The 12,334-nt window shown below is 60.3% G+C and overlaps 1 protein-coding gene across 10 annotated transcripts; it reads left to right on the top strand.

Annotated features, from left to right (window-relative positions):
* GBGT1 (globoside alpha-1,3-N-acetylgalactosaminyltransferase 1 (FORS blood group)) lies at positions 1-8,100 on the top strand. 10 transcript variants are annotated; one of them, XM_047699169.1, is made up of 8 exons: positions 1-192; positions 877-1,063; positions 1,589-1,654; positions 2,689-2,712; positions 4,698-4,748; positions 4,825-4,866; positions 5,557-5,691; positions 6,890-8,100. In XM_047699169.1, the coding sequence occupies exons 2-8, from the start codon at positions 993-995 to the stop codon at positions 7,572-7,574; spliced, it is 1,074 nt and encodes a 357-aa protein (XP_047555125.1). In that variant the 5' UTR covers positions 1-192; positions 877-992; the 3' UTR covers positions 7,575-8,100. The 10 variants fall into 10 exon arrangements, with proteins under 10 accessions (XP_047555125.1, XP_047555129.1, XP_047555131.1 ...); XM_047699173.1 differs by lacking the exon at positions 4,825-4,866; XM_047699171.1 differs by lacking the exon at positions 2,689-2,712 and having other exon boundaries at positions 2-192; positions 4,831-4,866; positions 6,890-8,099.
* The last annotated feature ends 4,234 nt before the right edge of the window (positions 8,101-12,334 follow it).

Below are 12,334 nucleotides of genomic sequence, written 5' to 3'. Positions count from 1 at the left end.
GGGCCCCGCCCCCCATTCCCGGGCCGGAGACCGCGCGCCCAGCCGCCGGCTCTGCCCCAGGGTCAGCCCCGGGCGCGGCTGCTGGCGCGGCGCGGCCGCCGGGTATCGCCGAGGCCCTGGCGAGCTGAGATACTGGTTTCCGGGCCGGGGTGTGCCCCTCCATCCGTCCTAAACCCCGTCCGGTCGCAAGGGGTGAGTCTCCAGCCGGCGGGAACAGTCGCGCTCCCCCCCGTCCCGCTTCGCGGGGCAGTGGTGGGCGAAGTGCGCTGCGCGTCTGGGCCCCAGGCCACCGGGTGCGGACACGTTTGGCCGAGGAGGACACCGAGGCTGGGGTGGAGGGAGAGGAGAGTGACTTGCCCGAGGTTACCGAGCCCGGGAGAATGGAAGCGCGCTCCCGCCGTCCCCTGGAGAGCCCAGGCACTGCCCTTCCCGAGGAAGACACGGCTGCCCCCACCCCCCCGCACCCCATCCCTACTCCACCGCACGGGCAGCACGGCCGCCCCTCTCGGCGCAGCCCCCGCTCGGGCCTGGTGTGTCCCCACTGGGCCGGCTCAGGGCTCGATTTCCGGTGTCCCCGCTGTTACCCCCTGGAGTCCTCCAAGCCCCGCCCGGGCGCCCCGCCCTGCGCTGCTGCCCGAGTCAGGGGGCAGGCAGGCCGCCCTCTGCTCCCCGCGGAGGGCGGGGGTTGAGGGGAGGACCTGAGAGCCCAGACAGGGCGGACGCTTGGCCTCTCCAAGGCACAGCTGCAGGATTCGGCTGAGCACGGAGCCACTGTCCCTCTGTCCGCCTACCGGAGTTGTCATAGCTCGGGCCACCCAGGGGAAGGCAGGGAGCAAGGAGGGAGCCCCTATCCCCTATCAGAGCGTTCCTTTGCAGGTGTTCCTTGGATCCCGGAGATACAGGCACAGAACCCGACAGCCCTGGGAGAGGTGGACTGACTCCAAGCCCCTTCAGTCTCTCCTAGTGCCCAGGTTCAAAAGCTTGACCCAGCAATGCGCTGCCGCAGACTGGCCCTGGGCCTAGGATTCTGCCTGCTGTTGGGCACTGCCCTCTGCTTTCTGTGGTGAGCATGTCCCCATGGAGCCCTCCCTTCACCCCAAATTCCTCCATTTCTTGGCATCTCAACACCCAAATCGTGACCCCTTTATGGATTCCTAGGTCCCCCCCAACCTCTCTTGGAACTCCAGTCCCCCAACTGCAATCCCAGTAAGACCAAACTAGTTTTGCTTTCTGGATTTTGATTAGCAATGGCCTCAGGGCCTCTGCACTCGCTCTTTCCTCAGCTTGGACCATTCTTCTAAGAACTCCTGTGCATGCACTACAATTTACCCCATGTGTTCCCTCTGTGAAGCCCTCCCAACACGGCCACCATCACTCCCTTCACTCCCTCGTGCGTAGGGCCTGGCATCAAGAACATTCCCGTCCCTGGAATGAAGACCGCACAGGTGGATAATGGCCACATTGCAGGAGACCAGGAGGCTTTGACCTCTGAGGTCAACCAGACCCAAGGAGTGGTGGGGGATCCCATCAACGTGCACCAAGTGGGTTTTCAGCCTCATGACAGTCAACAGGTGTTTTTCCTTCCCAGGGTGTATGTGGAGAATTGGCTGCCCTTTTCCTATGTCCCCTATTACCTCCCCTGCCCAGAGATCTTGTAAGTACGGGGCGGGGAGAATTGGGGCCCTGTGGGTTGCCTGGAGTGGGGCCACTGGGAAAGTTTTTGGGTCCCTTTGCAGGTTATGAGGTCCTAAGCTCATGATTCTGAACAGTTTGATAAGTGCTGGGTAATGTGTGGGCTATGGAGTAAAATTCCCAGGTCAGTCCCCCCCCACCCCCGCCCCGCGCCGTGTCCCTGCAGCTCTCCCTCTGTGCTTTGACCTTGAGCATGCCACAGTGCTCTGAGCCTCACTTGCCTCCTCTGAAGAATGGGATGCTGGCGGTCCCCTTCGGGGCCACCTGGAGCACGGAGCACGATGACAGCTGTAAGCCATCTGCTGTAGCGCGCGCCACATAGCAGGTGATCAGGAAACAGTGCTCTTAGGACATGACCTTTTTGCTAAATGTTGTGTTCGGTGTGGATCCAAGGAACAAATGAGCTTGGAACCAGGCTTCGGCCACACACCGAAGCTGACTTTTTGACGGTTAAGAGTGACAAAACGCGCTCAAGGGGGATCTCCACGATAGCAAAAGGCAGGTTTCGAATCTGGATCATAGACTGCTCAGGAGCCACGAGGCATGGGTCGCCGTTGTAAACACAGAGTATAGTCAGTTAAGAAGCTGGCCTGGCCCAGAGGAAGCAGTGGGTGTTCCAAAAAGCAAAAACCAGAACACCTTGCTCATTCGAGACACGGGGTGGGAGGACGCTATCTCCTGAGTTTCAATTTTCATTTCCTTGATTTCCGCGGAGGATCTCATTTCCCCCAGCCCTCCCCACGAACTGAGTTCCCTCTTTCCTGACGCCCCTGCCATATGCCTTCTCTCCCTGCCCCCCCCCCCCCCCCCCGCCTGCTTGTAGGGGGCTCTAGCACTACCTTGGGCCCAAAGTATTCGCTACATTCTTTTTCTTCCCAGTTTGTCTCTTGTTTGGGTCCAGTTAGCTCTTTTTTTTTAACAGATCAAAGTTGGAGAATTTTTGCAAGTGTAAATGGTCACCTTTCTGTCTTTTCATGTGCATTTCTTCACGTTTAGTTTTCCTGCCTACGGTGTGAACAGGTGAAGTTGGCTTTTATTTTGTTTTGCTTTGGGGTTTTGTTTTTTGGGTTTTGTTCTTGTTTTTTGGCTCCAGCTCATCTGTGGCTTCAGCTGATGACTGTTGAGCTCTCCAGTGAGGCTGGAGCGGAGCTGGGCTTGGGGGGAGGCGGGATCCCACTGCCTTCTCCCTCCTCACTTCCTGCCTTGGCCGCTGCCGTCGCTTTCTGAGCCGGGACCTGAGCGCTTGTTGGGGTGGAAACCAGGGCAGACAACCAGGGGACGGACTGACTCTTAAAAACTGTTGATTCAAGAGTTTAAACTGATCATGGGAGGACAAGCACGTATTGCAGGATCCCACTTATATGAGATCTCTAGAATAATCAAATTCGTAGAAGCAGAAGTAGAATAATGGTTACCAGAAGAGGCCGAAGGGATCCAGTGTTTCATGAGGACAGAGTTTCAGTTTGGGGAGATGAGAATGTTCTGGAGAGGAATGGTGGGGACAGTGGCACAACAGTGTCCGTGTGCTTCAGGACCCTCAACTGTGTACTTCAAACTGGTTAAAATGGGGACACCTGGATGGCTCAATGGGTCAGATCGTCCGACTCTTGGTTCCAGCTCAAGTCACGATCTCAGGGTCATGAGATCGAGCCTCACGTCGGGCCCCAAGTTCAGCAGGGAATCTGCTTGAGATTCTCTCTCTCTCCCTCTACCCCAACTCTCTCTTTCTGTCCTGTGGACAAAAAATTGGTAGGAAAACTTAAGGAGGCTTAAATCCCATTAAAGATGCCACATTGAAAATTCCTTAGGGAGGGGCAGGCACGGTATGCTCAGGTGGTCTGGCCTGACAGCTGACCTCAGGCCTCTTCCGTAGCTGCTGCCCTCCCCGGGTGGCCTCGCGCAGGCCTCCGCCTTCTCTGGGCCTCACTTCTACCCTCTGGGGAAGGACATTATTGGGAGGACTTTCAAGCCCGAGGAGTCCAAAGTCTGGCCCCGGGTCCTTCCAGCCGGCTGGTGGAAGGACCAGGGGCTCTGTGCAACCCGCAGGACCTTCCTCCTTACTTCTTCCCTGAGGTTGCCCTCGGCTGCAGCTAGTGGAGGCTGGCCACACAGCCTGCCTGCCAAGAAGGGGACAATCTGCCTTCACAAGCGTTCACTCAGTGCTGGGCATGGGCGCGTCCCTTGGTCCTCGGGCCAGCTCGGAGGGTCCAGGATGGTTACCCATTTTACAGATGAGGAAGAGTGGGGGTCTGAGCCAGGGTTCCACGACAGACACAGAATGGAGGAGGGAAGGAGAAAGGGAGATCGACTGATGGAGCTGAGCCAGCCTGGAATCCGGGGAGCAGGCACCGGGAAGGGCAGGCTGGGGCTTGGGCAGGTGCCGAGGCTGTCGGAATGTCTCCACGGAAACCTCAGCTCTGCTCTTTGGGCCTTTCCACCTGGGTCAAGCCCACCCGGGCCCTGCAGGATCCTCTCTACCCAAGGCCGGCTGGTGTAGATGGTAATCACGCCCACCAAATACTGTCGAAGCAGCGCCTTGATTGGTGTCTGTGTAACTGGGTCCTGCAAGTGACCATCCCATGGGCTCCGTTGACTCAGCCCAGGTCCCCAGGCAAGAAAGGGGCAAAAACTCAGATCACCGGCTCTTTGCAGCTTCTCAGAACCTCTACCCACTGCCAGGCCCCTACAGAGAGATATGTTTGAAAGAGCCTCAGCTTTGCAGACAGAGGACACTGGGTATCAAGCACCGCCCTGCCACTTAGCGACCCCAGAGGGACTGCTTCTGTAGGAGCCCAGCCCCAGCAGCGGGGGCGCGGGGGGGGGGGGGGGGCTTGGAGCAGTGGGGAAGGTTCCAGGAAGTCTGCCTGGGAGCTGGAAGGAAGCCTGCCCCGTGAGAGGGGGAGTGGGGTGGGGGGGGCGGTTTGCTGCTTCTCTACTCTCTCCTTCCCTGAGTAGCTCTGTCCCCAGCCCTGGCACTAATAGTTCTCTCTCGCCTCTGCCCCCAGCAACATGCAACTGCAGTATAAGGGGGAGAAGCTGTTCCAGCCCGTGACCCGGTAAGTGACTGCCATTTCCCCCTTTGTGGCCCAAGGGACCTGGGGGCCGCCTCCCCTCACCACTGGCCCTTCTCAGTTACAGGTCACTGTACCCTCAGCCCAAGTTGCTGGAGCAGAGGTGGGTGTTGGGTGGGGCCTGGGTGCAGAATGGAGAGATTGGGGGGAGGATGGGGGGCCTGGAGGGGTGGGGAGTGCAGGTATAGAGCTCTGACTTATAAGCTGGGGTGGTAGGGGTGTCAGGTGGCCTTGGGGCCCAGGTAGTCTGGGACCTGGGTTCTGGTCCTGTCGGTCACTAGCTCTTCACCTTGGGCAGACTGCCCGGAGCCTTTTGTGTACAAGTGGGTAAGAATACCGGCTTCGTGGCCGATTGGATGGGGAACTAGATGAGATGGTGTTTGCAAAAGGCGTAGCTCCGGGCGCCCGAGTGGCTCAGTTCATTTCAGTGTCCAACTCTTGATCTCAGGGTGGTGAGTTCAAGCCCCATGTGGGGCTCCACACTGGGCATGAGACTACTTAAAAAAAAAAAAAAAAGGCGGCACTGCATAGTAGGTGCTCAATCTGGGGTCCCTTGCTACCCCGTGTGGATTAGGCACTTAGCAGGTGCCCGAAGTGCCAGGGTCCCTTACACAGTGGATGTGCGTTCACTCCTGGTCCTCTTGACCATGCTGGGGAGGAGCCATTATCCCCACTTCCCATAGGAGGATCTGGGGCCCAGAGACAGGGATGAAGCGTGGGAGGCAGGACCAGGATGAGGCTGCGGCTCTCCCAAGGGAAGGGCCTCAGCCCCTCCGGCCTCCCCTGCTGCCAGGCCTGCGGAGCTGCTGACGCTTACACCCTGGTTGGCACCCATCGTGTCCGAGGGAACCTTCAACCCCGAGCTGCTGCGCCACATCTACCAGCCTCTGAACCTGACCATCGGGGTCACGGTGTTTGCCGTAGGGAAGTGAGTAGTCGGCTGCGTTGGGGGTTGTCACTGAGCCCTCGTTGCTTACAGCCTGGGAAGGAACAGGACCGGGACACGGGTCCCCGCCTGGACACCAGGGAAGCACTGAGCCAGGCACTATGTACGTGGGAAGGTAGGGAATAGAGGGTGATGAGGGGAGGGCTTCCCGGAGGAGGGGGTCTGGCCCTGGCATGGAAGCAAGGAGACGGCCCAGGTGAGGGAGCAGCAGGAGCCTTTGTGAGGACACCCCGTGGGCCTCCTCACCCCTCTCTGCCTCCCCAGAACTGTCGAGGCAGGCATGAAGGACTGGAAACACTTAAGACCACCTCACATAACTGGGGGTCCATGGTCAGGCCGCAGGCAGGTCAAGCCCCGCCCTCAGGTCCCTCTCCCCTCTGCCTACTCTGGGCCCGCCACTCTCTGGATACCTCCTGGTTTCCTCTCCTCCCCCTCACCCCGCCTGGCCTTGCCTTTAGCCACCACCAGGCAGCCTCCTCCTGCGTCTCATTTTCCGGTTTCCCGAGGGAGAAACCAGGACGGGGCCCCAATACCTCAAGTGCTGGCCAGGTGACAGGTGGCCCACCTGGGGTCAGGTTCTATCAGCTTCGACCTGGGGGGGCGCAGCCCCAAGCCCCCAGCACCACTCACCCCGTCCTGACGCAGCCACTTAACCCACCAAGTGGTCATCTTCCTCTCTCTGAGCCTCGGTGTCTCTGCCTCTAAAATGCAGATTATTGGGGGGCCCCGGGCTGGCTCAGTCAGTGGAACGAACGACTGTCGATCTTGGGGTTGTGAGTTCAAGCCCCGCATTGAGTGTAGAGATTACTTAAAAAAAAAAAAAAAACAACCAATAAACTTTGAAATGGGGATTGTGGTGCCTGCCTTCAGGGAGTTTGTGAGGCTCGAAGGAGCTAAGAATCGCTTCAAACACTGCCCCGCACCTAGTTAAGTGCTCACGGAAAGTCAGCTGGGTGTGCGAATCGCAGTATCCTTCCTACGAAGGAAGAGGTCCGTACTGTGACTATGGGGGTGGGACAGAGGACCCCGAGGTTTCAGACCTGAGTGGCATCTCCAGGGGAAGAGCTGGGAGGTGGACCCCAGCCTGGGGTGAGCCCAGCCCCACTCCCCTGCCCCATGCAGGACAGGGCCAGCATGTGGCGGGCAGGGCCAGCAGGGCCGATGACATCATTCCCACCAGGTACACGGGCTTTGTGCAGCACTTCCTGGAGTCCGCCGAGCGCTTCTTCATGCAGGGCTATCGGGTACGGTACTACATCTTCACCGATGACCCCGCAGCCATCCCTCGGGTCCCGCTGGGCCCCGGCCGCCTCCTCAGCACCATCCCCATCCAGAGGCATGCCCGCTGGGAGGAGATCTCCACGCGCCGGATGGAGCAAATCAGCCGGCACATCGCCAAGAGGGCACACTGGGAGGTGGAGTACATCTTCTGCCTCAATGTGGACATGGTGTTCCGGAACCCGTGGGGCCCCGAGACCCTGGGGGACCTGGTGGCCGCCATTCACCCCGGCTACTATGCTGTGCCCCGCCAGCAGTTCCCCTATGAGCGCAGACATATTTCCACCGCCTTCGTGGCAGATGGCGAAGGGGACTTCTATTATGGTGGGGCGGTCTTCGGGGGGCGGGTAGCCAGTGTGTACGAGTTTACCAGGGGCTGCCACATGGCCATCCTGGCGGACAAGGCCAATGGCATCATGGCCGCCTGGCAGGAGGAGAGCCACCTGAACCGCCGCTTCCTGTCGCACAAGCCCTCCAAAGTGCTGTCACCTGAGTACCTCTGGGACGGCAGGAAGCCCCAGCCGCCCAGCCTGAAGCTGATCCGCTTTTCCACACTGGACAAGGCCACCAGCCAGCTGAGGAGCTGACGGCAGAGCCAGGGCTGCCGTGGAGGGGTCCCCATGCCCCACAGCCAGTGCGCCCCAGTGCCTCCCTTCTGGGGCTCCAGGTGAGACCAGTCCAGCCCTGCCTACCTCTGTCTCAGCAGAAAATGGAGGCAGAAAGGCCTTTGTAAACTGTAAAGGGCTGCACCCACATGAGAACACAAAGCTCACACGGCCAGGAAGAAGGGAGGCAGAGGTAAAGCGGACAGGGCCCGGTGGGCCCTACCCAGCGGACGTGCCTTTTGGGGCAGGCTCTGGAGTCAGCCCTCCTCCGTGCCTGAGAGTAAAAACTCCGTGCCCACCTCTGCCCCCGTTCCGCTGCCTATTGCCCTTAAAGTTGCACTTCTAGGCGTGCCTGGGGGGGCTTAGTCAGTTAAATGGCTGCCTTCAGCTCAGGTCATGATCCCAGGGTCCTGGGATCGAGCCCTACATCAGGCTCCCCGCCCAGTGGAGAGCCTGCTTCTCCCTCTCTCTCTGCCTGCTGCTCTGCCTACTTGTGCTCTCTCTATCTCTCTGTCAAATAAATAAATAAAACCTTAAAAAAAAAAATTTGTGCTTCTGAGCCCCTGGCGTGGAAGGCAGCCCAGATCCCTCTTCTCTGGCTGCTGGGGTTCCTGGGTCCTGTGCTGTCCTCCACTCACAGGGACCCAAGCCTGCGCTGGGCCGTGGAGGACGCCTTGGTAGTGGGACAGGCCTGGCTCTCCGGTGTCAAACCTAGCTCGTACCGCACGGTGGGCCATACTCCCTGGCACCAGCCACATCCTTTGTAAGAGGGCTTGGGCAGCTTTTAACAAAGGTGGCATGGAGGGCGCCTGGGTGGCTCAGTCGGTCGGGCTGCCGACGCCCGGTTTCGGCTCAGGTCGTGATCACAGGTCCTGGGATGGAGCCTTGCCCCCACTACCTGGGGCTCTACGCTCAGGAGGGAGTCTGCGTGAGACTCTTTCTCTCCCTCTGCCCCTCCCCCCAGTCATGTGCACATGCACACACATGCACGCTCCCTCCCTAAAATGAATAAATCTTAAAAAAAAAAAAAAAAGCTGGTGTGTGCTAAGCCCTACACAGGGTGTTTTCACCTGCACATCTGCGGGTAGGTGCGGCCGGCCACCAGGGATCCGGGCGGCCTGGGTTTCAAACACAGTCAGCTTGTGGGGGTGCAGAGAGGGTCCAGTTGTGCAGAAAATCTGGACTAATGCTGACCGCTGCCGCAGACGGGATTCCGTTCCTGTGAGCCCATCAGCTGGCTTCTGGTGGCCTCTTGGACCCCGAGCCCGGAACGCAGGTGTCCGCGGGCGCTCCCAAGGCCAGGGTCAGCCTTGGCCCCATGAGGCTGCCGATGGGGCTCCGAAGCTGTGGTGCAGGCCCAGGATTAGAGGGCCCGGGTGGGTAGCCTCGCCAGGGCAGCAGCCCCAGAGGGACTTGCGAGCACAACCCCCCATGGGTGTATCTGCCTGGCAGGACAGAGATGGGGTGGGCGTGGGTTCAGGCTGCGGTAGCCCAGTGTTCACTCCTCTGGGGGCAGCTGCTCCTTTGCCACAGAGGGTGCGGGGGGTACGCTCTGGCCACATTGGGAAGAAGAGGCACCCCCCGACTTGGCCACCCCTGGCAAACCTGGGGTTCTGCCCAAAGCCTCCTCCTGTAGCCTGTGGTCTGGCTGGTGAGCAAGGACAGACTGCCAGCGTGTGAGCAGCCCAAGCAGACCAAGTGAGCAGAGGAGACGGCTTGGGCTGGGGAGGATGAGTCAGGGAGAGGCTCTGGGGGCACTTCCAGGGGAAGCAGGGCAAGAGCGGGCCCACAGCCTGTGTGTCCCAGTGGCGAGCCCCTTCCCAGAGCATCAGGACCTGCCCTGTGAGGTGAGTTGTTGAAAAAGCAGGACTTGCCTTCAAGGGACTTCCACCTTGGGCCAGGGAGAGGCCCCTTGGCGTGGAGACCACAGAAGGCCTCTGGGTTGGGGGTGGGGAGGTGGCCCTGAGGCCCGGGTGGTAGCAGCAGACTTGCAGGGGAGAAGGGAGCCCCTGCCTCACTCCTAGCCCAGCCTCTCCTGGATCCCGCTGATTTCCCACCTCAGCCTTGGCCCAAACCCCCAAGGAGAAGGTTGACACTCGTCCCCGCCACAGGGCACAGCCCTCAGACCTGAGTTGAGGGAGTGACAGGACCCAACTCTTGGAATCAAACCAGGGTCCAAACTACTTTCCAAAACAGAGCTGAGGGCTTGGAGCCAGAACTGCTGCATGGGTGGGAAGAGGTAAGGAGTCTGGTGGGGGTTGGGAGGGGTGCAGGGGGACGGGGCCTTAGCCTGCAGGCGGGGGCGGGGGGGGGGGCACAGAGACAGTCCCAGCAGTCTGACAGGATCAGATCTGAGCCCCAGGCACCACTGTTGACAGGACCCATCCGTTTGGGGGGCTTCGAAGTTTTCTAAATTGCAAAGGTACTTCTTTAAGGAAGACACAAAATCACAAATACAAAATGTGTGCAGCGCAGGGGCGCCTGGGTGGCTCAGTGGGTTAAGCCACTGCCTTCAGCTCAGGTCATGATCTCAGGGTCCTGGGATCGAGCCCCGCATCGGGCTCTCTGCTCAGCAGGGAGCCTGCTTCCTCCTCTCTCTCTGCCTGCCTCTCTGCCTGCTTGTGATCTCTCTCTGTCAAATAAATAAATAAAAATCTTAAAAAAAAAAAAAAAAAACTTCAAAATGTGTGCAGCGCAGGCCCCTGACACTCAAGCTCCCTGTCCCTTATGGCCAACTGCCTCCTCGCCACATGGGACAGTCCCACACCATCGCTCAGCCGCAGGGCCTGGTCCGTACACCTCTGCTCACACTGCCCACCGGTCAGGTCTGCTTGTCTTGTTACCCCGCTGACTTCCGGGGACTCACGCCTGACGTCCCCTCCGGGAAGCCTGCCTTGACTTGTGCCCTACTCCAGAGCGGATGCCTTTCAGCTTTCCCAAGAACCCTCACCCCTGTGCCATTTACAAGGTCTGCCCATCTCCACCCCTTGCCCAGTTGGTAAACTCCAAGACGGGACAGACCGAGGCTGGCCTGGTTTCCCCTGGTACCTGAAACCCAGGAGGAACTCTGTACCTATTGAATGACTGTGTACGGGTGACAGCTGAGAGAACACGGGAGTAAGAGTGTGTCCTAGCACCTGTGGGCTGTCGGACAGTTCATGTGAGGCCCTGCGGTAAGGATTAGATGAGATTATGGCTGGAGCTCCACCTGGGCGGCTACTTCAGGACGCCGCTAGGTCTGGGCCCTCCAAGCAGCCTGCCCCACCGCGGAAGGAGGCAGATGACCGCCATAGCCTCCATTACACAGCTCATTCCTACTTGGTTTTGGGGTTCCATGCTTGAGTGGGGGCAATGACATGTCCACCAAGCTCCTTCCCAATCTAGAACTCAATACCTCTGATAAGACTGCCCTGCTGGTATCCTGTGTCCCCTTCCTGCAATGACCCCAGACTCCTTGCCCAACATCCAGAGCCTGCATGATCTGGTCCAGATGCCCTCTCCAGTGGTCACCCCTTGCCCCACTCCAGCCTCTGTAGGACCTTCCTCCCCCAGGGAGCCCACCAAGCCTTTGCCCCTCAGAGCCCCCTGCAGCCACTAGCTCTCACATGGCCCCCATCCATGCCAGCCTCACCTCCAAGCCTGGGCTCAGAGGCCACCTCCCCATGCCCCTGTGCAAGCACAGCCTTTGGGTCAGATCGAGCTGGGTTCAAACCCACAGCAGGGCCAGGTCCCAGCCCTGTGCCAGGGAAGCTGGTGGCTGCTCAGAGCCTCATTGAAAATGGGGTCTCTGACCCTGAGCTCAGGAGGTGAGCTGACGGAGCCCCAACCCAGGATAAGGCCAGTGATGGTTAGTGCGGGTGTTCAGTGAGGGTGAAGAACAATGATCCTGAGTCCCACGTTCACGTCCACATCCGGACTTGAACTCAGAGCTGAGTGACCTTGATCTCTGGGATCACTGCTCATGTATCAAAAGGGGTGGAATCACGGAGCACCCAGGGAGTTCCTGGGCAACACTAAGTACACCCAACGCTCCCGCACCCCTGAGGTGGGCTCCTTCCTTTCTGGGCTCCTTTCCAGCCCTCTGACTCCAACCAGGGCTGCAGCCAGGGACAGGCCAGACCTCATGTCCAGGGTCCTGCCAGGAGAACAAGAAGAGATGCAGGGGAGGAGTAAGGGACAGACTGACCTTCTTGCCTGTACTCGGGGTCCTTGGCCGCCTCCAGGTCCTCTGGCCCAGCCGCGCACCCTGCAGGCCCCTGCAGGTTACATGTGGGGAGCAAGACGAAGGATAGCGCTCTTTCTTCGGCGACTGCCGTGTAGATCTCCACGCCAACCTGGCCCAGCGCCCCATGGCCCTCCCTCGCCCGCTTGGGTTTGGGGCAGCACGAAGTCCCGGCGGGCGCGGAGGCAGAGTGCAAGCAGCTGGGAGGGAGACGCGGGGTACCCGCCGCGCGCTGGACCCTCGGTGTGCTGCGGCAAGGCGCGGCTCCCGCGTACGCGCTGTCCGCGGGCCCCCACAGGCCTCGCGTGCACGCGTCCGTGGACACGAGGCCCGGCGACCCCGGCAGGGCCCACCCACCGCCGCCCGCGGGAGAAGACGCGCGCCCCCCGAGCGCGCCCCCGAGCTCGCGCGGCGGCGCCCGCCCCTCACACCTGCGGCGGGCGGGGCGGGGCGGGGCGGGGCGGGGCGGGGCCGCGGCTGTCCCCGCCCACCGGCCGGAGCCCGGGAGTCCGGGCGGAAC

The sequence above is a fragment of the Lutra lutra genome, chromosome 13 (assembly GCF_902655055.1).
Source record: "Lutra lutra chromosome 13, mLutLut1.2, whole genome shotgun sequence".
Lineage (NCBI taxonomy): Eukaryota > Metazoa > Chordata > Mammalia > Carnivora > Mustelidae > Lutra > Lutra lutra.
This window is presented reverse-complemented; position numbering and strand designations above follow the sequence as displayed.

Excerpts from the sequence above, each read along its gene's own strand:
- GBGT1 (XM_047699169.1), top strand. The coding sequence starts at position 993 with ATGCGCTGCCGCAGACTGGCCCTGGGCCTAGGATTCTGCCTGCTGTTG. Across the intron at positions 2,713-4,697 it reads CCTGCCTACGGTGTGAACAG|CAACATGCAACTGCAGTATA; the intron begins GTGAAGTTGGCT and ends CTCTGCCCCCAG. Across the intron at positions 5,692-6,889 it reads ACGGTGTTTGCCGTAGGGAA|GTACACGGGCTTTGTGCAGC; the intron begins GTGAGTAGTCGG and ends CATTCCCACCAG.